At 36.8% G+C, this 25595-nt stretch overlaps 1 protein-coding gene across 1 annotated transcript in view; it reads left to right on the top strand.

Moving 5' to 3' along the window:
- AsnRS (asparagine--tRNA ligase) overlaps positions 1-25595 on the top strand; it is a 384567-nt gene that overhangs the window by 269050 nt on the left and 89922 nt on the right. Inside the window, exon 12 of the mRNA XM_090368498.1 lies at positions 20553-20688. Coding sequence (XP_090224624.1) covers positions 20553-20688 — 136 coding nt within the window. The remainder of the gene's footprint in view (positions 1-20552; positions 20689-25595) is intronic.

Here is a 25595-nt window from a genome sequence, read left to right as displayed (position 1 = left end):
TTTCTTCAGTCTCTGTACCTAGCGCACACACACACACACACACACACACACACACAAAGACATCCTCCTTGGCTAGATCATGTCTTGTTCTAGACAGGTCTGCAAACATTTCACATTTTGCACATTGTTTTAGACTGTGATGCGTGGGAGAATCACCCCTTCGGTTATCCCGCGAGCCACAGCACTCTGGATATTCTGTGAACGCTAGTTTGCTGCTCTAGTCTTGGTCATGATTCCGTTTAAGTATAATTTAACTAACAATGAAATTTAAAAGATTAATAAATTTTATTGATAATACTATACTAATCTAACATATTTCTAATACACTGCTACATATTTTGCTATCTAGTTTTATGTTAAACCTTACGGTATTCCATATGGTATAACAATGGCAGCAAGTTACAAATGTAAAATTTATGGACACTAAGTATTAACTTTCAAAATAAACCACAGAGCTTGGCTAGAACTATAAATCTACTTATACAATATAATTTAATATAACAGTAAAGTAATAAAACAACTAAATATGAACGTTTAAGGACAGTAACCTCAATTAAGTCAAAACCAACATTTCCCATCTCTCATAGAAAGGACCACTTGATAAATTTCTTCATTCAAAAATGGTTCTTTAAAAACCTCTCCTTCATATGTTAGATGTTTCATTCTGACTGTTCAGTGCCCTCAAGTACTGTAACATCCTGATGTATTAAGCTATCTAACACAGCGTGTTATTGACTCGCTCCAGGAAATAGCCTCTAAATGTAATAGACGAGAATACCTCACTCAGATGAAACTTGTCCATAACTAACTTGTAGTGTAGATCTCAAGGATCATTATTGATGGTAGTATTTACACTAAAGTCCCAAGAATTTTTCTTTTCATGATATGTAGTATTTCGCATTTCACATTCCCTTGTTATTCGTAGCCATATTTTTGTACGGGTTAGAAAGAACTTGTCCAAATAAAGTCACTTTCTTCCGTTAACACACTCGAAAAAGTCTGTTTTACACTGCAAAACGGTAGATTTATCACTTTTGTAAGCATATCAATTTATAAATTGATAAATTTATTCAATTTATAAGCATATAAATTAAAAGCAAACGACACATACTGAACAAGGATTAGCGAGAAACATCCATGCTCGCGATTTTGTCACCCCTCTCCCCCCACCCACTGAGCGCTGTTTGACCGGGAAAGATAATTTTAGCCATGCCAATTTTTTTTTTTATGGCGGAAAATATTCACGGCACTTTAAAATTCACATTTTTTTTTAGGTTTCATTTTATATTAAATCAGTGATCGCGAATACAGATACCGCGAATAGCGGGGGTTTACTGTAGCTATGCTCCAGACTTTCTATTTCCTTTCTGGGCCTATTACCCCTCTCTTCGCCCTTTGAAAATCCTTCCACAAATTCTTTACCTTTCTCCTGAGACCATTCAATCCCACTTACCACCATGGAACAGTTTTTCTTGCATTTCTTTTTTCAAAGAGAAGCATCGCAAACCATCACAATTAACTTTTGGACCTCAATAGCCTGTAAATCTGCATCCATATTTTTAAGTTCTACTATCTTTTTGGTAGTAATAATTTCCTGAAGTTATTAGCATTAGTAGAGGCATATGATGCAAGAAAGCAAGCTTATACAGCATTAGCCAAAAAAAAATTCAAATTCACCCATCCATTTGCTCCAAAAATTTGTCCACTTCCTTGAATTTAATTAAACTGTCAACTTCCATCTGTCGTTGTGGAAGTTTGTTCCAGCAATCAACTCCCTGCTGACTAAAGGCAAATTTCTGCACATCTATTCAACAACTGTCTTTCCTCAATTTTAGTTTATGCCCCTCAGATTTGTAATCTGAGTAACAGAAGAATCCAATCAGCATTGTGCCTGCTCAATCCATTCAAGACCTTACACACCTTGCAGGTGTGTAGTCTCCAGACCAGCCTTTCTCATTATTTTTGCCGTGAAGGAACTTTTGAAATAATTTTAAGGTCTCACAGAACCCCTGCATAAATATTATTATATCTACAGCTTACTGTACATTAGTGTGATTAGTAAGTTGTAGATATAATAATCCAATAATAGTCAGTGCTATTTTGAGTAGAGAATATTTTTCTGTGAATCTGTTTATTTTGGCCAGCCAACTTATTAGCCTACTCTTTTTGTGTGGTTCCCTCTCCCCACAAAGGATATCAACTGTAATGCAAGTCAGTATTGTAAGTAGAGTGAATTGCAGATTTTCCTTTTTTTTTCTTTTTTTTTTATCTCCTACTTGATTTTTTTTAACTTATCTCAGTAGGCCTAAAAGTCTCATCACAAATTTTTGCTATATGGGATGCTAATGAGTATGGCATGTGCAAGAGAGTTTTCCTCCTATTTAAAACTAAAAATGACTTTTTAGCCAACCTTTCTTGAAAAAAAAAAAACAGGTAGTTAAAATTAGCATAGCTTACTTTTCTTGAAATTAATCTTTCTTTCTTTCTTTCTTTCTTTCTTTCTTTCTTTCCTTTTCATAAATTTTAAAAACTCTTAAGGCAAACATAATAAAGTTCTGTTAAATAACTGGCTTAAGCCAAAATTGGATTTAATTTTTCTGAAGGTAGATTTAATTTAAATAAAGGTTGTAAATTGATTTTAATTAATGTTATTTACAACATGATAAATTATTGACAATGTTAAATAGTAAAGCTATTAAAACCATAAGCCAAAGCAATATGAATAAAAATATATAGCTTAAGACACAATTTTATACAATACTTTGAAAAAACATTTTCTTACTGATGACACAATGAGGCTCAAATATAGGCCTGGCAGTTACAAAATTGTTATATACATATTGGTTTCTTGATCTCTTTTATAGGCCTGTTATGCATAAAAAACTGTTGTTTTTGAAAACAAAGAATGAAATTTTGAAAACAAAGTAAAGAATGAAATTTCCTCTTTAACATGAAACATGCTTGTTTCATGTTAAAGAGGAAATCTACATGAGATAAGCACACACACAGATTTCGTCTTCATCCGAAATGAGATGATTTCTGTCCTTGCTCTTGATGCTTGTTAAACAAGAAAACGCTTGCTCACACATGTAAGAAGTTGAACACTGCAGCAAAATGTTCATTGCTTTTCCAAGAATGGCAGGATACTCTTCTTTCAAAGAAATCCAGAACTTGTCTAGGGGCAGATCAGTAAATCTCACCTTGAGTGTATGATCAGACTACAGCTCACAAAGTTCTTCCTCTTCTCTCAAAGTCAAATTTTCAGGCTGAGCAAAAGATTCAGAGGAAGGGTCCCTCACCCAGTCATACACTTGTGTTGAAAGGGAGGAAAAATACTGTTCAATTTTGTTCTGCAGTTCTTCCAGGTGGTTTTCAGTAAGACTTTAGACTTGCTGATATCCTTCCTCACTCTCAAGCCCAAGCAGCAGTGGAAACATTTCAAGATTTCCTTTTGCAACATGATTTTTCCAAAGAATTCAGTTTCCTTTTAAATTCAAGAATCTTGTTACTTGAAGCAAAACATCTTTCTCCAAGAAAAACTGGTTCATGTGTTTCATCACATGAACCAGTTGAAGCAGAGACTTCAACTGGTTCATGTGATGAAAAATGTCTACTAAGTAGTTTCAGCAGCCATTCTTCATCTTCAAAGCACTCTGCAAAATTTGGCCTACTATTTTCTTGAAAGTACTCCTGCAATTCACCTTTCAGTTCAAACACCCTGTTGAGAACACTCTTCCTCTGCTAAGCCACTGGATTTCTGTAGGTAGCAGGAGATTTGTTTGCTCTTTGTCCAGATTTTCCCACAGTTCATTCTCAAGTGAACTGGTTTTTTTAGCAATTTTTGTAGCATCATCCATAACTTTTTTTTCATTTCATTTCCAAGAGTTTTTGACACCCCCCCCCCCCTCTCTCTCTCTGTGAAGAAAGCAGTGTGCTGTGACAACATCAAGATTTTATTTATGAAGCCAAAACGTTAAATATATCTTGGGCTTTACTTGTTTCTGGCAGCTCTTTGCAGCAAAAAAAAATTTTCTTGAATTTCACCATCATTTAGAAATGCTACAGCATGACATTTACTGGTGAAATCTGTTAATGCATCGACCTGGATAGAGAAGCTGTTTTGTGACATGTCATCAATATGTCGACTTATCGTACTGTTTGAGAGTGGAACCTTTTTCAGTTTCTCGTACTGCACCTTGTCCTAGCATTTTCTTACTATAATTTTTCATGCATTATTAGATTCTCACCAACTGTGTGACTTTTCCTTTTCTGAGTAATAAGTTCTGCTACTAAATAGCTTGTTCCCTGAGCTATTTCAGTGAATGTGACTTTTTTAACAAGCGCTTTACTTTGTTCGTTTTGAGATTCCAGTAGCCATTTAAAATAATCAACACCTTTACTTCAAATGGCTGTGATTTGTGGTTGTCTTTTCAATTTTGCTGGAGCCATTGCTGCATTTGTAAGTTGTTTGCCACAGACAGCGCACAATGGAATAGGAAAACCTTAATAACCAGCCGATGTAAAACACATTGATAAGTAACTCTTTCATTGTAAAGATGAACATTTTTTTTGTGTGTCCCATGTTGCACTAGTTCAGTGAAATGACTCAGAAGATTTTAATTCTTCATCACTAACCTTATTAGAATTGTCTGCAGGCCTATGCCTAGAATGCTTCTTTTCTGTCTCACACCTTGCCTTTAAAAAATCGCCACATTGGGCTGTCAGACATGTTTGTAAAACACAAATGATAATAAAATATAAAACAGAAGAGCATAATAAATAACTAAATGAGAAATTCCAAAAAATATGAAAACTTCACAATACAATTCACTTCTAACCTACACAATCCACATTTGCAACATTTACAACAACAACAGTTGGGGGAGATAATTTGGGAGGAGAGGGTGACATCAACAGCCTACCATCCTGCCCTGCGGGCAATACAGCACTCACCAATTATCAACAGCCTCCTCTATCTCGCATCAAAAACTGAGAATAGTCTCAACCAAATGAATGCTCACATCTGGTGAGTATGGGCTTGGCACACCCAGGGTCCTGAGCTGGATAACATGATTCTTCTCTTTCTTGGTGATTCCCTTCTACTTTTGACTCTCTCTCACAGGGTTACTCGGGAACATTTTTTTTTTCCTGGTGCAGCATAAGCCTCAGGCTTCCTTGCATCATATGGATAATAATAATAATAATAATAACACGGTCCTCTGTGCAGTGCTGTGCGAAGCTAAAAGACCACTAACGAAATTGCTAACATGGCTGCTCAGTCACTGTCCATCACTGCGAGTTCTAGCATCACATGGCATGTGAAGTTCAAAAAAACAACTTATTTTTTTTCAATGATGATTTCTCGCAGATTCCCTTGTGGCACCTCACAGAACCCCAGTTGAGAAACCCTGCTGGAATTTGCAGAACTTAAGCCTTTCTTCATGTCACCCCCCCCCCTTTGTTCCCCTCACCAGTCTTGTTGCCCTTTTCTGTACTTGTTCTAGCAACTCCACATCCTTCCTAAAATGAGGCTTCCAGACCTGTACGCAGTACTCAAGTTACCTGACCATTGCCTTATACAATGGGATAATCACCTCCTTATCCCTACTATCAAAATTCCTGTATATCATTGACAAGACCTCATGACTTGCTCTGGCAGCCTGTCTGCACCGCTCAGAAAACTTAATATCTGACTGCACAATTACTTCCAGGTCTCTTTCATTCTCCACTGCTCTGAGTGTAACCCTACACAGTTGGTACATTTCTCTGGGATTACTGTTACCCATATGCAGTACTTTGTATTTGTTAATGTTAAACTTCAGCCGCCACTTCTCAGCCCATCTGCCCAGCTTTTATAGATCCTGTACTGTCATTAAACCCTGCCAACCTTTGTTATCATCTGCAAACTTCAACATAAGCTTGATATACCTTCATCAATATAATTGATAAATATACAAAACAACAATGGGCTGAACACTGTTGTTGTTATTTGGTTTTTAGGAGCATTAGCAACTAAGGCCATATTGCTCCGGTGATATGAGGTGGTCATTCCCTGACCTTTCCACATCCTCCGTATTTGGTGGTCACCAGCTGGAACCCCAGTCTAATCAAGAGGTGTGTGCTACTCACTGCTGCTCCTGCCCACCTGGCTACAGAGGTGCCCTGAACACTGAACCCTGGCGGACACCACTAATAACATTAGTCCACAAAGAGCAGTGAAGAGAAGGTGCTAGCAGTGCCTGGCATACCCTACAGTATACGGGTGCATTTATCCTACACCAGAAGATGTCAGCTGAAGTCCTACCCCAGTGAGGATTTACGATGGTAGGTTATTCCTAGGTTTGGAAAGGAGTACCTCCCCCCCCCCACTCCAGAAAGGAATGCCAGCAAGTATTTCAACCCACGAAGAGGCTTGGATTAGGTGAGTGGAGATCCATTTAAAGGTCAAGGTCTGCAGTGTCAAGTCCAGATAAGGTCAATTTGAGTTTAAATTTTACTAACTTGTACCCATCATTTGAGTCCATAAGTTAGGCCTTCTTGTATCAATAATCAACTGTGCATATTCTGTGAAGCCAGCATAGCTTTGTCCATCCTGCAGGAGTAGATGTTCAATGTGATTATCCTATATGTTACTAAAAAATTTTCTAGAAGTCATTATATTTTGGACAGGGGTACATAATATGATCCCAACTCTCTTTAGCCTCACAAATACATAAGGGTGGTTATGTTCAACTCCAAGTGCTCTCAACTTTTGTGTAAAAGGACCATGTCCCATTAAGAAATGGTTACATACAGGCATGGTGAGAACCATGGTGGAGATTTGGATTTGTAAATATAACTGCGTGCATAAATTTTTTTAGTAATGGATTCTTTATAAGTTTTGTCCCAGCTCGTTTTCCAGGTATTTCTTAATATGTCTACGATCCTCTTTCTTTCTTACTAGTATCTTCACTGCAGTCTAGTATGATGCCAGTAATCTCGGTAGGGATGTTTTTTCTGAGTTACTGATAAAGTCCCCCATGGATGACTTCAAGGTGTAATGACATCTGTCCTTCAAGAACCTGGATGGTCATGGTATTTACTGCACAGCACACTCTAGTGATTGTATGTAACATTGTTCTTTGTATGGAGCTCAACTTGCTTACATTTAACTCAGGAGTAACCCTCATACACCAATGCACGGTGCTATAGCAGGCAATGGGAACAAAGATGGTTTTATATATGACTGCACTGTCCAATGCTTCAGTCCCCAGTGCACTCAACTAATTCGTGCAATCAAGGCAGTACTTTAGATTTTTTCCACTAGGTACTTGAGGTGCGAGAGGAAGTTGAGGTTTGTGTCAGTTACAATTCCCAAATATTTCACTTCAGAATATAGCCTCACTGGGGTATTGGCAATTTTTATCACTGGTAACCTGCTCAGTTTTGGCTGAAACAAGAAGAAGAAATGAATCACTTATAAGTTTATCAAGTGGAAATCTGCTGTACACCAATGGAAACAGTGAAAGGAGTGAAGGTGGAGTTGGGTTTCTGGTACATAAAGATTTTAAAAACAACATTTTGGAATTCAAAAGTACATCACCAAGGGTGTCAAGACTAATACTCAAGATTTCTAAGAGGTACAAGCTAAAGATTATAATGATTTATGCACCAACATCGAGCCATGATGATGAAGAGGTTGAAGAAATGTACACCGAAATTGAAAGTCTTCTAGATGAGCATAAAACCTACTACACTATTTATTATGGGGGACTTCAATGCTAAGGTTAGAAAAAGACAAAACAGTGCAGAAAGGGGAACTATAGGAAATTTTGGAATTGGTGAAAGAAATGAAAGAGGTGAAAGACTTGTGGAATTTGCAGAATCTCAAGAACTGTCAGTAATTCACACTTTTTTCAAGAAAAGAGTGAACAGAAAGTGGAGACATGGAAGAGTCCAAATGGATTAACAACTAATGAAATCGACTTCATCCTCACTAACAGAAGATATATTGTGAATAATGTTACCGTCCTGAATAAGGTAAATGTTGGAAGTGATCACAGAATGGTAAGATGTACGCTTGATATAGATGTAGGAAAGGAAAGGAAAAAACTCACTCGAGTAAATAATACAAAGGTCTTTGAGATAACAGAAGAGGAGAAAAAGCAGTATGTACTGGAACTTAAGAACAAGTTTGAGCTTCTGCAGACTGCTCAGAACCAAGATATCGACGAGGAATATTACAAATTTCTGAAAGTGATAAAGCCCAAGAAACCTATAGGGAAAAAGAAATCCAAAGAAGAAAAAATTAGTCAAGAAACACTTGTCATGATGAACCGAAGATCACAAATGAAAAGCAAGAAAAACACTGACAGGGAGAAAATTGAGTATACTGAGTTATGCAAAGCCATTAGAAAGAGACTCAGAGAGGACATAAGAAGATGTAGAACAAGCATTAAGGGAAAACAAAGGATTTAAATCAGCAGCCATGAGCAGTAATACAGAAAGACAAATGATACTGAAACTGAAGAATAGTGATGGTGTACTTATAAACAGCAGAGAAGGCATAATTCAAATAGCAGAAGACTACTATAGAGAAGTATACAAGGAGCAGGGGAATGATGCCAGCAGTGGGGAAGATGGATTGCAAAGTAGCAACACATACGACATTCTTCCTGATGAGGTAGAACATGCATTGAAGAAAATGAAGAATCAGAAAGCCCCGGAGGAAGATGAAGTTACTGTAGAGTTGTTAAAATTGGGAGGAAGAGACATAACACAAAAACTGGCAAGGCTCTTCACAAAGTGCATTAGAAAAGGTGTGACGCCCAAGCAGTGGAATAATGCAATCATAGTTTTGCTGCATAAGATAAGAGATAAATCAGAAATTGGAAATTATAGACCAATTAGCTTGTTATCCCACATCTACAAGTTGTTCACAAGGGTCATTACTAACAGATTAGAAAGAATACTTGATGAGAATCAACCAAAAGAGCAAGCTGGCTTTAGGACAGGATTCTCAACTATGGATCACCTTCACGTAATATCACAGCTAATGGAGAAAGCAAATGAATATAAAACACCATTATGCCTAGCATTTGTGGATGATGAAAAGGCATTTGACTCCATACAGCATAAGGCAATGTTTCGGTACCGGTATTTAGCACATTATAGCCTCAGTTGCTGATGCGCCAATAAAACCCAAACAAACAAGCAATGTTTCGGGCACTGCAAAGACGAGGCATAGATACCCCATATATTATGATTTTGAAGGAAATATGAGAGTGCTACCTCCTTTGTTAGACTAGACAAAGACAGTAGGAAATTTAAAATTGAGAAAGGAGTTCGACAAGGAGACACTATCTCCGAAGTGGTTTACTGCTGCCCTTGAGGAGCTTTCAGACGATTAGACTGGTCGCAGAAAGGAGTCAATGTAAACGGAGAGTACCTAAATCATTTACGATTTGCAGATGACATTGTGGTCATAAGCGACAATCCCAAAGAATTAGGAGAAAATCTTAATCAGTTATGCACGGTTAGTAAGGATTTTTGACTAAAGATGAATATGGCTAAAACAAAAGTAATGATGAACAAGTATGCCACAGAAAGGGAAATAATGATTGAAGGAGCAATAATTGGAAAGGTGGAGTCATATACTTATCTGGGACAAGTTATTAGCTGTAATAATAATAAATTACTGGAAGTCAAGAGAAGAATAAATTTTGGATGGATAGCATTCAGGAAATATAGTCACATACTGAAGAGTAATATCCCAGTTTGTCTGAAATGTAAAATAATGAACCAATGTATACTCCCCACCATGACTTATGGAAGTGAAACTTGGGCACTCACTAAAAAGAATGGAAGAGAAGCTGAGAACTACACAGCAAAGAATGGAATGAATTATATTGGGAATCCGACTGTTAGACAAGAAGAGAAACGCATGGATTAGGCAGCAAACTCAAGTAAAGGACATTCTTATCAAAACTAAAGAACTAAAATGGTCTTGGGCAGGACACATACCTCAAAGACAGATGGACTAAGAAAATAACAGAATGGTATCCAAGAGGAGCTTGAAGAAAACCTGGAAGACAAAGGCGGAGATGGGTAGATGAAATTCATGAGTTTGTGGTAGTAAATGGATGGCCAGTGCTCAAAACAGAAGGAACTGGAAAGTTGCTGGAGAGGCCTTCATCCTGCAGTGGATTGAAAATGGCTGATGATGATGACCTGCTCATTGTCCTCTTGAGTAACACAGACTTGGTCTTTTTGCCTGAGATGACAAAGTGATGCAATTTTCTGAGGCCATTGTTTGCATGTGTTTCCAATCCAGATCTTGTGTTGTTGACTATCAGTTCTAAATTGTTAGCAAAGGCAATGGACCAGAAGAAGTTTCCAAGGACCCGAACCCTTGATGCGGCCCCAGCGACCATTCTGGAGGTGAACTGGTACTTGGTTATGACACTGATGTTACTATTGTGCACATCAGACTTAATGTAGCTCTATAGGTTGTCTGAAACTTTGGCAAGTTCGGGTGTCCTTAAGATGCTTGGTTACCATATGTCATGATGGGCAAACTATGGCCCGCCGCAGATTTTAAAACAATAGTATAGAAATTTTCAATTTCAATGTTTTAAAAAAATTCATTTGAGGGTGTGTTCAATTTTTTGCATATGTGAAAATTTACATAGAAATTTGAATATTTTTTGCATATGCAAAATATAGTTGTGATGATTTATATAGAAATTGATTTAAAAACTTTTGCATGTGCAAAAAATGGAACCCGCCCTAATAAATATGTATAAAATTATTAAAATATACTTATTTGCTTTTATATTTAAATTTTAAAAAAAAAATAGAAACAAGATTTTGAAAGAAGAATTTGGATATACCGCTTACAAGTTTATATTAACAACAACAGAGGCGCTAATATTTGTCCACATGACCACATCAAATAACATTAGTCAGTTCGGGAATGTGCGTGAAGCGGGAACCTACCGTTGAATGGAAAGATGGTGGACAGGCCAATGCATTCCCACTTTATAAATGTTGAATGTTAGTGTCATGATGGTGAAATTATTAAAAATAGTATTGTTGTTGGTGCTTGTGAGTTTTATTGTGGATATTAGTAAAATATTTCAACCCCAAAATGTCTACTAAAAAACCTAAAATTGATTCGGAGTGCCGTGTTTTCAAAGATGAATGGACCTGGAAGTACTTTTCCACAGTTGTAAAGGATAAACCACTGTGTCTCATCTGCAATGAAACCGTAGCAGTCTTCAAAGAATACATTTCCCGCCACTTCACTTCACTTCTAAGCATAAAAATTCCAATTACAAAGCAATGTCCGAATATGAAAGGAAACAAAAAGTAGATCTTCGCAAAAAATTATCGTTACCAAAATTTTTTTTAAGAAAAAAAAATAGTTCTCATAAAGCAGCTACACATGCAGGTTATATTGTAGCATACAATATTGCTAAAAGTAATAAAGCTCTCTCTGATGGGGAGTTTGTTAAACACTGTATGCTCCAAGTTTGTGATGTTTTATGTCCTGACAAGAAAAAAGATTTTGAAACTGTAAGCTTATCCTGAAAAACTGTGACTTCTAGAGTCGAAGCCATAAATAAAAATCTGACATCACAGTTGGAGTCAAGGATTGGTCACTTTAAATTCTTCTCCATTACTATGGATGAAAGCACTGATATAAATGATACTGCTCAGCTAGTATTATTTATAAGAGGTGTTGATGAAAACTTTTCTATTACTGAGGAATTGGCATGCATGCATGCGGTCGTTAAAAGGAACAACAGGGTCTGATATTTTTCATGAATTTCAGGAAGGGCTTTCAACATTGAAAGTACCCATAACAAACATATGTAATATTATGACCGATGGAGCACAAAGTATGACAGGTAAAAAATCTAGATTTGTTGGGATCTTTAATCAAAAATACCCCGGGAATAATGTTGTCTTTCTACATTACGTTGTACGTCAAGATGCCCTGTCTAAATCTGCCTTGAATATGAAACCTGTGCTTGATGTAATCATGAAGCTTGTAAATACTATTCGATCTCGTGGGCAACGAGATTTTCTTCAATCCATGCAATCTGAATACTCTGATGTGCTGTATCACACCAAAGTTAGGTGGCTGAGTGCAGGACACATCTTCGAGTGAGTTTGGCAGCTGAAAGACGAGATGGTGTCATTCTTCCATGAGAAACAGTGGTCTGTGGAGTGTGAAAGATTGGAAGATACAGTGTGGCTTTTGGACCTTGCATTTTTCACAGATTATCTCTGTCACATGAACAAGTTAAATGTCAAAATGCAAGGAAAAAATCAATTTATCGACGATATCTGGGGCCATCTCAGAGGTTTTAAACTACAACTTGTTCTGTTTGCTAATCAAATAGCTAAGAATGACTTGTCTCACTTCCCGAGATTAAATTCAATAGCCCCAGTAAATAAAGACATTCTTAAGAGCTACGAAGATGGCCTGAGAAAACTTCATCTTGAATTTGAACGAAGATTTCAAGACTTCAGTGCCATTGAAAAAGACTTGGATATTTTCAGCATGCCTTTTAATGTGGACTGTGAAGTAGTGAGACCGGACTTGCAGCTTGAATTAATTGAATTGCAATCTAACAATCACCTCAAACAGTTTCTCAAATGTCCCAAAATTAGAGTTCTACAAGTCTTTGTCGAAATCAAGTTTCCCAAATCTGATATGTCACGCCCAGAAAGTTAGTGCTATGTTTGCTTCATCCTATATATGTGAACAGGTGTTTTCTACAAAGAAACTTCAAAAGAGTTGTATTGGAAACAGACTGACAGAGAAGCATTTAACTTCACTTCTCAGAATCAGTACATCCCAGTTTGAACCAGATTATGAGGAACTTTTAGAAATGCAGTCACAACTTCATTCATTGCATTAGTATTACAGAATTTTTAAAATGTACTATTTTTTTGAGTCTTTATTGTGTTTTATAATAAATTACATTGGCCTGCCAAAATTTTTTCTTTCTTTTTTTGGCCCACTCCTAAAAAGTTTGCCCATCACTGCCATAGGTAGTCAAAGGCCCCAGCAAAGTTCGTCACGATAGCAAGTGAGTACTTGGTATCTGTACTTTTGGGTGTTGATATCAACCTTCGAACGCCCTCCAAGCTACACCCTGCCTTAAATCCATATTGCAGCAGAGCAGTAAGGTTTTCTTCCGATATTTAGTGAGGCAGTAAAGCAGAAGTTTTTCTAACAATTTTGCTAAATCAAGAAGGAGAGCAATAGGCCTTGTGTTTCCTGTGGTGGTTTTTCACGATTATTTAAGATCAATTTAAGATTGACTTCTTTCCATAAGGTTTGGAAACAGCCTGTTTCGAGACATTTATTGAAAGTGGCAAGCAGGGAATTTGGAAAATAGATGGCATATTTTTTTCTTGATATCGACCTCAAGTAAGTCTCTTCGTGGTGTTTTGTTATCTTGTCAGCTCAGTCAATGTAAAAGGCTCTTCCACAATCCTGATACTGTAGGAGTTGTTGGGAGAGATAATGCTTAGCTGTTATGCATTGTTAGGGAAGAGTGTATAGCATGTTTTTGATAGTCTTGCCATGTGTAAGTAGAGATACTGTCTGGCTTGGTAGTAATGCTGAGGACTTTATCCCTGGGGAGGTTGTTTGTAACAACATGATACCCCATGCCCCAATGGTTGTTGTTCTCAAATATTGACACTAATTCCTGCCATTGAGGCTTTTTTTTTTTTTTTTTTTTGCAATGTCTAATAGAACTGGTCTAATTGTTCATTAAGACTCAGTAAGATTCCCTTGCTGCATCAATCTCAGGGAGCAGAAGGTTGATGTAGGCAGTTTGATAAATTTTCCTGCTTGATGGACACTTTTCTCAAAACTTCCAGGTCTGCATTCCACCTTGGAACAACATTCTGAAAACTTTTTCTCCCAGGTATGACCGCGGTAATGGCATCTCTAATGACCTTGGTAAGGTAGGAGGCACACTTGTTGGGTGTAGTACATGTCAGACAGGAAGAGTCTTCATGAAGTGATCTGGTGAGTTCACTTAACAAATGATCCAATTTGCCTATTTTTTGTGCACTATCAAAGGACATCTCTGGGTACTGGAGCAACACAATCCACAGCACAACCAAGGGAAAAGGTAATCGCCTTGTGATCAGAAGTAGCCCATGCTTCAGTTACCATCCATTTATTATCTTGCAGAAAATTGCAGGAGTGGCTAACATTATATTGATGATACTCTCCCGGCTATTAAGTGCTACTATAAGTGGAGAGGTATCTGCATTGATTTTATATTTGAAGGTTTGTAGCAGCTATGAGTTTTAAGAGGTTTTTGTCATTGTGCGAACCCATTCAATGCAGGGTTGCACTATGCCACATAATGAAAATAGTATTTTGTGGAAGGCACCACCAGTGGTTCCCACATCTGCAGCAGAGTACTTTGTGAAGAAGTACTGAATCTCTGTAAAACACACTATGCCATAAAGTGCATTAGTTGTCTTGGGGTTTCCCCCATCTCCGCTTTGTGTTACTCTGTATTTTGTGGAAGGCAAAACTCTGTGAAGGCCAGAGATTTAAAAAGTGTGTTGAGAGTAGACGGATGTGTAGTGTTGCGTACCGTTGTTCTTCTGGCCATTTAGCCGTTGGGACCCACCGTTACCGCACTTGTCCCCAGGGAGGCAGGTCAGGTACCCAGTAGGTTTTTTTGTACTCTGGTAGGCCCTGCCACTTAGTTTTTGAAGATTTCAGTGGAAGTGCCTATGAAGAAAAAAAAAAGGGGTGGTAACGCTAGAATATAAAAGGCAGAGAGAGAGGTTTATGTATGTGTAGTTTAAATTTGGACATTGTTAATGCCACAATGGGGAGAAGCGTTACCATCAATAACAAGTAGTACTTTATTCCCTGGAGCAATCGAGTGCAGATTGAATAATCCCATTGACAGCTTAAACATCTTCACCTTGCTGGCTGTAGGAGTAGTAGAGGCATCTGATTCAAGAAAGCAAGCATATGAGCTATGTAGCATCAGCCAAAAAAAAAAAAAAAAGTTTCACACGTCCATTCCCTTTAAGAGTTTGTCAGTTTCTCCTTAAATTTATTTAAGCTATCAACTTGCACAACAGATGGAAGTTTGTTCCAGCAATCAACTACCTGCTGGTTAAAGGCAAATTTCTGCACATCTGTTCTACAATTGTCTTTCCTCAATTTGAATTTATGCCCCCTCAGGTTCGTAATCTCAGCAAGTGGGCGAATACCATCAGAATAGAGCCTACTCAACCCATTCAAGCCTTATACACCTCAATCAGATAACAAATGATGCAATTTGCAAAACTTAAGCCTTTCTTGGTAAGAGGACCTCTTCATTCTCCTCACCAATCTTGTTGCCCTTCTCTGTACTCACTCTGGCAACTCTACATCCTTCCTAAAATTAGGTGGCCAGACCTGTATGCGGTACTCAAGGTGTGGCTTGACCATTGCCTCATACAAAGGAATAATAACCTCCTTATCCTTGCTAGCAAAATTCCTCTATGTCATTGACAAGACGCCATGACCTGCTATGGCAGCCTGTCTGCACTGTCAGAAAACTTCATATCTGATCGCACAAATATCTCCAGGTCTTTTTCATTTTGATAAATGAAACATACAGTTGGTACATTTTTCTGGGGTTCCTGCTACCCATATGCAGTACTTAGCATTTGTCAATGTTAAACTTCAGTTGCTGCTTCTCACCACATCTGCCCAACTTTTCAAGATCCTGTTGCAGTAGCATACTCTCATTATTATTGGATAAATTATTCTTAATCTATCCATTAACATCCCTGCTAACCTTTGTATCATCTGCAAACTTGGACATTAAGCCTGATATACCTTCATCAATATCGCTAATAAATATAGAAAACAACAATGGGTCCAATACCAAACCCTGGGGTACTCCACTAATAACATTATTCCACAAAGAGCAGTATCTATTGATTACTGCTCTTTGTCTTCTCCCACTCAACCATCCTTTTATCCATTGTAGCAACCTGTCCTTAATGCCATACTGCTCCAGTTTGTACAGTAGTCTTCCATGTGCGACAGTATCGAAAGCTTTCCTGAAATCCAAGTATATGATATGAAAATTATTTTTCGCATTCAATTCCTTTGTGACTACTAATTAGTCAGACAAGACCTTAACAAACCCATATTGTCTGAATTATTTCTGATCTCTTGTGTAGATGATTTTGAATGCTTCTTTAACTAGTGACTCCATTATTTTCCCTTGAACAGAAGTTAAACTAACAGGTCTTTAATTACTCCCGTCACTCTTTTTGAATTGGTGATACATTTGCACATCTCCAATCTGTGCAGCCTCCCCTTAGTTCAATGCTGCTCTCTTAATTATCACTAAGGGTTTCTTACTTTCTTTGCTGCCTCCTTTAATATAATTGGATAGATCTGATCCACCGCAGGTGCCTTTCTTATGTTTAACTTCAACAATTTCTCCTTCACTTTGCTCTTAGTTATTATAAAATCATTTAACTCCCTGTTAGAATGTATTTTGTTGGTGGTCTTTTAGCTAATAAGGTTCTGTCCTTCACTTCCCCACAGAATTCCTCATGTGTGAATGTAGATGCAAAATACTCATTCTGTTTGTCAGTTATCTGGGCAGGACCATCAATAGTCAACCGGACAGGTTGACTATTGATGGTCCTGCCCAGATAACTGAACCATCAACTGGACAGGTATTTCGAACGAACGGAGGGGTGAAATGGGAGTGGTGTGTGTGTGTTTTTTTTTTTTTTTTTTTTGGCTGATGCTGAATAAGCTTGCTTTCTTGTATCATATGCCTCTACTAATGCTAATCTGTCTTTCCTCAATTTGAATTTATGCCCTCTCAGGTGATTATTCTGAGCAAGAGGAAGAATCCCATCAGCATTGAGCATGCTCAAACCATTCAAGGCTTTATACACCTCTATCAGATCACCTCGCTGGTGCCTAGTCTCCAGACACTGTAATTTGCAAAACTTAAGCCTTTCTTCGTAAGAGCAACCCTTTGTTCCATTCACTAATCTTGTTGCCCTTCTCTGTACTTGTTCCAGCATCTCTACATCCTTCTTGAAATGAGGCCTCCAGACCTGTATACAGTACTCTAGGTGCGGTCTGACCATTGCCTTATACAAAGGAATAATCACCTCCTTATCCATGCTAGAAAAATTCCTATATATCATCGACAATACACCATGAGCTACTCTTGCAGCCCGTCTGCACTGCTCAGAAAACTTCATATCTGCCTGCACAACCACCCCCAGGTCCCTTTCATTCTCTACCACTGTCAGTGTAGTGCCACAGAGTTGATACATTGCTCTAGGGTTGCTGTTTCCCATGTGTAGTACTTTACATTTGTCAATGTTAAACTTCATTTGCCACCTCTCAGCCCATCTGTTCAACCTTTCCAGATGCTGTTGCAGCAGCATAGTGTCACTAGTGTCCTTGACAACCCTGCCAACCTTCATATCGTTTGTAAACTTGGACATTAAGCTTGATATACCATCATCAATATCATTTATAAATACAGAAAACAATAATGGGCCCAATACTGAACCCTGAGGGACTCCACTAATAACATTAGTCCACGATGAGCAGTGTCCATTGATTACCACTCTCTGTGTTCTCTGTCTAATGTACACATAAAGCAGTTAATACACACATAATATAACATGCAGCAGTTATCAGCACAGTTTTGTGGAGCAAACTTCCTACTCTGTTTTAACACGGTTTGGGAACCTCCCCAGTCAAGTGCAAACTACCAATGTGGATACTGCTTTATATCAGTGCCTCTCTATGGCCTTGCCACCAGCCACATGGTGACCATTGTAGGTCTGGCAACAAAGGACACAGATAAAAAACGCTGGTAGTTTACTAAATTCCCAGTAGAATATAAAAATAGTCTCACCTAGACAATCCTCCGATTAAGTTCTTTCAGCTTGAACACTTTTTTGAACTATATGCACATTTTAAACTACTAAATTCCATTAAAAATCAGGAGCGCGATAAAACATGTCCGGACACTAAGGCCGCCATATTGGAACCTCTAGTCGGACTTGTACTCAGCCATCATAACCTCTGGAATCAAGATCAGTCATACTCATCTATGCCTGGTCTTGGTGCATTATAGCCTTAGTTGCTAATGCGCCAATAAAATCTGAACCAACCAACTCATCTATGAACATTTATCCCAAAAGAGAACAACTGAAGTTTTTATTTTGACAATTCTGATTAAAAAAAAAAAAAAAACAGTACCAACATTATAAATCTTAACATAAAATGTGCTAGAATTACAACTAAGCAGCAAGCAAGTTGAAATGATGTAAACAGAGCACAATAGTAAATGTATGGAAAAGCTATTAAATATTGAGTGTCTAATTTAAATGGAATCAAAGATCAAGATTGTCAGTGCATTGCATAGCAGTAGCAAAAAGGATATTAATTTGTGTGATGAAAAAGAATAAATTAAGGTACACAAAGGCAGAAGTTTCATCAATATTCTATTAAATCGTTCTAAGAAAAATGAAGGATGCCATTATAATACAGCAGGTCCCCGTTATAACGCAGTTCGCTTTACGCTGATTCGCTATAACACTGTTCTTATATTATAACCCGTATCTGACTATAACGTTGTCACAGATCACTATAACGCTCTTTTAAAGATTGCATATTTAACCAAATCGTTTCATTTGATGGAGTTGATAGCTTGAAAATGAATAGCAAAACAGCATTAAAACGTTCCCACGCCAACTTGAGAAATTTTCTCGCACGCTAATTTAATGCAGTACAGTGACTTGTTACGTAGTTCCGAGATCAACATTTTAAAAAATGATCAAGTATATTGCTTGTAATATTTGCGTTATATGCATTTATCCAAAGACTAATCATCACTCAATGCATCGTGCGTAACGGACAGTTTACTCAAACATTGTATCGCAATTAATGCAACAAACGCAGTTACATTTTCGAAGAGTTAATAATGGCCGATAAGAATGAAAAAGCAACAATGTCTGGGCGCTGCACGAAGACTATAAATGTAAGAAAAAGACTGAATTTGAAATTTAAATTAGACGTTTTGAAGCGAATCGATTCCGGTCAACGACAAGCGGATGTGTGCCATAATTTAGGACTTGCAAGTTTAACTGTAAGAGCAATTATAAAAAAAACAAGGAATTAATTTTAGCAGTGGGAAAGATAGCTGTTCCACTGCAAGCAACTAGGGCTAGGCCGGCTATTAGGATTGAAATGGAAAGATGACTAATTTTATTGAAGATAATATCCAATGCAGAATTCAATTAAGTTAAATATTATAAAAGAGAGAGATTAGCCAATATGATGATCTGAAGAAAACTCACCTAAAAAAAAAAAACTGTGGGACCATTTAAAACTGGTAAGGTCTGGTTGAATAGATTTAAAATCTAGGGAGAAGCCGCAAGTGCTGATCAAGGAACCGAAACTTTCAAAAAAGAACTTGTTAAAATTATTGAAGAGGGGTATTGTGTGTTATACTTCTCAACAAGTTTATAACATAGATGAAGCAGGACATTTTGTGGAAACGAATGTCTAAAAGAAGTTTCATATTGAAAGAAGCAAAAAAAACATGCCAGGTTTCAAAGCGGCGAAGGATCGGGTGACTTTATTGTTGGGTGGTAATGCTGCGGGGGATTTAAAATTAATACCCTTTGTTTATTTAGAAGAGGGCCAACCCAAAATCGGCATTTTTCGTGATTTTAATTGGAATTTTACGTTTAATTGTGATACGTAAGTACCACATAATTATATACATATGTAATGCAGAATATTTTATATGTACAAATATTTGAATATTAAATATTTTGACTGACATTTGTGCATCTTTTCACTACCATTTATCATTGATTAGGAAATATCCTATGGCACCGACCGCAACTTACAAATACATATATTACCTTATGGGAATGTGGCGCTCACTTAGCGCAGATTCACTTAGCGCTCTGTTTTTCCGGAACGAATTATCAGCATTAAGCGGGGGTCGCCTGTACAGTAATATAATTGGCAGGCACCATGTACATGTGGTTAAATATTAGAATTGATGTGATACGATATTGATATTAAATATTCTAATATTTAATATCAATATCGTATCACAAAAAACTTTGTTCAAAAATACATTTCTCATCTTCATATTCTTCCTAATATCATCTAAATTAATGTATATTGTAAGATTGTGAATAAATTTGCTTCTTTTTTTATGAACTGCAATTTGAAAATTGCAGTTCATAAAAAAATATAATTATATTCTACAATACTGTTTCCCAGTTTTAATATAAATTAGTTTCTACTGTATGTGAAAATGAATTTTTTGATTAGTAAAAAGTCACAATGTGTTATTTTTGAAATTAGCATTGCAGAATTATAGAATGTCAAGTATTAGAATAAAGACAATGAAATATATATGTAGTTATTTATTTCATTTATTGTTGTTTTGTCATATTTGCAGACTACAGTTATTTTTTATATGGGAAGAGATTTTTTTTTTTTTTTACAGGTATACTCATATAGAAGCAGAATGTCCTTTCATCACATTTAATGATCTTCTGGATAGTTTGGAAGACTTAATTGTTGATGTGGTAAACAGAATACTGAAGTCTCATATTGGTCATTTGATCTATGAATTTAATCCTGTGAGTAATAGTTTCTCCCCCTTTATAATTCAAGTCAACAATATCAATGACTAAAACATGTCAAAATGTGTGTGTATGTGTGTGTGTGCCCATTTAATAGTAATCGTTATGTAAAAAAACTAAGTAACACTGTATCAAATATGACTTACTGCGAGTACTCCACTGTAACACAGTTTTACCACTTCCTAACCTTTGGTTTGAATATGTTCATTTGGGGCTGTAAATTCTAAGGAAATTTAATTGCAGGTGTATTTGTAATAGACAAAATTATTAAATTGAACATGAAACTATGTTCACCTAGAAACATCTAACACATGCTATCCATTTTATGTATGATTAATTTGCTCTGTTGAGATGTGCACGAAATAGCACTGTGCTCTTCCCTCCACATGTCAGGTCTGGAAACATAGGAGAAGAAAAAGTAACATTCAGGGCTAAAAAAGCAAACACGAGTAATAGTAAAATCAATAGCGTAGGAATGCCTTGGCATTGGGGCAGGTGGCAAGGGGGCCACTGACAGGCCACATCAGATCCAAGCCAAACTATTTTGACACCAGAGGCCAGCTGACGAAATGGCGCCCCCAGATGATGTCGCATCATGATGAGAGTAGAGGGCAGGGTGAAATTTAATTTTTGCCTGCACGCATCGTTAAATCTCAGTACAAAGCAGCACTGATCTATTTGCCATCCAGACTGTAACTTTTAAGAGACCAATCAAGCGAATGCTTCACCAGTGCATGTTCGAATGCATAGCAGTTCGCATTGTGCACGTTCTGCGGCACTGAATAAGTTTGAAGTTATAAGTAATGTGTGTATAATAGTGTTTTTGTGCTTTAAACAGGTAATCATGAATATTGTGATTTGTAATTTAAATAAAACAACAAAATCCCAATTAATTTTAATAATGCCCAGGGGCGGGTGGTCCCGAGGGTGAAGGGGTGCACTGCACTCAGGTGCCAACGTTCAAGGGGCTTCTGAAACTTACATACACATATGAAGAAAATTTTAAAGTGCTGCCAAATTGCGATTGGCACTCGGGCACCACATACCCTAGTAACATCCCTGGACATGCCACCAAAAGCCAAAAAGTGGACATCAGTACAGTGTAGAAAGACTACATAAATAGGAAATTTAAAAAAAAAAAAAAAAATCCTTTACTTTACAAAACTGGCTTACATTAAACCACTCCAAACACTGAAAGTGACAGTGAAAACGAACAAATAATTCGAATGAGGATGAAACAAATGATGATGATGAGGATGCCACTGAAACAGAAGTCCAAGAAAAAGCCCAAACAGTTATTTTAAAAGCATCAGGAAGTATGTAGAATAGCGAAGAACAGTTGGCAGAAAAAAAATGATGGCAGCAATGATGTTAATACGGAACATGTAAGTCTGGACTTTAATGATCCAACCACATGGAATTTTAATATCCACAAAAACAGATCTCTTATAGTGCAACACGACCCTGAACAGTTATGTACATATCCTGTCACTAATGGCCGATGTTTCAATAATTTGTGGAAATACAAATATGAAGTTGGTGAGGGAAAAAAAAGAAAGAAAATGGTTATTTTATGGAAAAAACAAAGATACAATATATTGTTTTCCATGCTTCTTGTTTGTATTTGGCACAAATAATGTTCCCTTTTGCAACACTGATGGATTTAAGGACTGGAAACATCTAAATCCAAACGTTCTATTTCATGAGAATTTGTTACAAGACATAAACAATCGCACAAAATGGAAATTATTAGAAAATTATCTTCAAAAAAAGGTGGACTAATTTACGACATTGAACAAGCACTGCTAAGAATTGTTGATATATTTGCACATCTCCAGTCCATGGTACCTTCACTCAGTCCACGGATGCTCTCATAGAATAAGGGTTTGCTTATTTCCTTTGCTGCCTGTTTTGATATAATTGGATATATCCCATCCACCCCAGGTCCCTTTGTTATATTTAACTTCAACAATTTCAATTTCTCCTCCACTTTGCTCTCAGTTATTACAAAATCATTTTTTATCTCCTGTTAGAGTTTGAAAAGCTTCCAGCCTCCACTTCCCTACAGAATTCCTCATGTGTTAATGTAGATGCCAAATACTCATTCAGTTTTTCAGCCACCTGAGCAGAATCATTAACAATCGAACCATCAATATCAAGTTTACTAATCTGATTCATCCCCTTCCTTCCAGAGTTTACATAAGTAAAGATTTTGCTGTTCCTCTTTGCATCCTTTGCCAAAGATTTCTCGTAATCTGCCTTTGCATGCTGAGGGCTGATGACCCTCCTATGTGTGAGTCCTGTGGCACAATTTTATCTATTAGACACATTTTAATTGAATGTCCAGATTTTAGCAATATCCGTTTTACCGCTTTTAATCATCTGACTGAGCCGTATACACTCAGTCAGATTTTATCCGACAATGACAATGTGTCTGCTATTTTTAGCTTTTTGAAAGCAATAAACGTTTTTAATAGTATTTAAAATTTATATGTTATTGTTATATCTTTTATTGATTTATCTTTTTTAATTATTTATTATTAGATCTGGACATGGTGGCCTAATTAATTAGGTCACTGAGATGTTAAATTTTTATATATTACCTGGTCTTGGCGCATTAGTAGCTAGTGCGCCAATAAAATCAAAACCAACTCAACTCATCGCCTTTGCATGCCTAACCTCCCTTGTGACTTCATTACAGACTAGCCAAGTTACAAAGGAGATTATGGAAGCAAAGGGTGCCATATATTGAAAATAATATTAAAATGTATATTGTTCTCTGCTGAAAATAATTTGTCATTTTGTGGACATCTAGTAATATCGATACCAAGTGGTATAGCTAAGTTTTTGGTGTCCTTCCAGGTACCATGACGTTGCAGATGGTAATCTCTTTAGCTCTTAATTCGTGCTTAGCAACAGCACTATTGCTTAAATTGCTTGCAGGCCCGTTGCCCAGTTGTCTCTTCTTATCCATTAGTTATATGGAAAATGTGCTTCATTCTACAGAAATTATTTTAAACGTAATTATCAAGGGGAATTCAAAAAAAATTCCCCAAATAGAAAAATTTGCTGAAAAGAGTTCGTTAAACAAAGGTCAGACTGCACTTATTATTATTTGTTATGATTTTACCAATTATCGAAAAAAGGCATGTAATGATGAATTTGCCAAGGGCGCCAAAAACCTAGCTACGCCTCTGAGTAAAATCACTACTCTTATAGGGCTTCAAGAGAAAGTCCCATGTAACCAACATACAGCTAATTCTGAGAACACCAAAGCAAAAAGACAAGATAAATATGGACCCACCAAAAATGCTAATCTACCTCATCATACATGTGACAAGAGATCACACATTAGGATGAATGTCTCTGTTTGTAATTCAAAAAAATTTAGTAAGCTTAGTAGGATCTCCCAAGGTGGTTCAGTGATCTGGGAAAAAAAAAAAAAAAATATATATATATATATATATATATATATATATATATATATATATATATTATGAAACCCCCAAACATGAAAGGTATCAAAATCTATAGTACAACATTCATGGGTTGAAGAAGATAGGGAGTGCAGCTAGCCCCCAAACACTCAGCAGTTGTTAGCAACATCCTTCTTTGGAAGAATAGTAGTAACCGTAACACTCCACAATACCTTAAATTCCTTGAGAAGAGTGATCTCAGAATTAGACCACTTGAATGTGTCTCAGAAGAGATAACAGAAGAAATGAAAAATCAAGGGTGAGGAGAATACTATCCAGAGAGATGGAAGTATAATGCCAGCAAGAAATTTTATTATTACTTTTATTGCACCCGAACCTCCAACCTCAGTCAAAGCAGGAAACTTGAACTGCCAAGTAAGACCGTATATACCAAATCCATTGCAATGCTTTAAATGCCAAAAGTTTGGATATTTGCAAATGACATGCACTAGTGCCTTGAAATATCCAAACTGTAAAGGAGAACATCCAGTTTACTCAAGAACATGCAAAAAATAGAAGCAAGAAAATTAATTCAAGAATACAAGATATAATGCAATACGACATATGAAGAGGCAAAAAGAATAATACAACCAACAAAGTCTATAAACAAGCAAACATGTGCCCAGGCATGAATTAGACACAAATCAGATGAAGTTCAAATCTGAAATTTCCGTACCACCAAATGAGTCATTTTCAGCATAAGTGAACATTATGCCAAACGGAATCACAAAAACAGTGAACACCCCAATTTAAATTCCCTCGGAACAAACAAACACAAATCAGTGTCACAACAAAGACCAACTTGTGTCCACCAAAAGATACAACCAAATTAACATAAAAAAGATAAACATATCTGAAGAATCCTTTCCAGAAATACTTAATTTATTAGACCCCCAGGTGTCAAACCAACGTGGCTCAACAGTAAAAGTTCTTTTTAAGTTCTATTGTTTTTCTGTTATCGGGTGATTTTTAAGCCAGTTCTACACTACTTGAAAAGTCACAAGTAAGAACACATGAAGGAATTTCATCTTTCTTTGCTGATTAAATATATATTATTAATTTTATTTGCTAACTCTTTCAACTGCTTGGCCTCGTAGCATCACTGCTTCTTGTTCCCTGTAGCAGGGCTGGAAACCTGCAAGGGAAAATTACTCACCCCTGCACAAAAAAGGAGCAAACCATGGAATATGATAATTTTCCTCCATAATGACACAAAGTGGCAGGAATGCCCATCATTCCTTATCTTACATTAGCTCTCAGACACATTAAGAAATCTTATTCCCATTTCTTAGATAATGACTATAAAGTGCTGCAGTTTTGCCAAAAATGGTAAGAAGACTCAGATCTGACAGTTTTACCAGTTGAAATTGAAAACTAAAAATTCTGAGACTGCTAAAATTATCAACCTGTTTGGAAGAAAAGTAACAC

This window comes from Mastigoproctus giganteus, chromosome 2 (genome assembly GCF_048544385.1).
Source record: "Mastigoproctus giganteus isolate SK-2022 chromosome 2, ASM4854438v1, whole genome shotgun sequence".
Lineage (NCBI taxonomy): Eukaryota > Metazoa > Arthropoda > Arachnida > Uropygi > Thelyphonidae > Mastigoproctus > Mastigoproctus giganteus.
The sequence above is the reverse complement of the archived record's forward strand: the minus strand, read 5'-3'. Positions and strand labels throughout refer to the sequence as shown.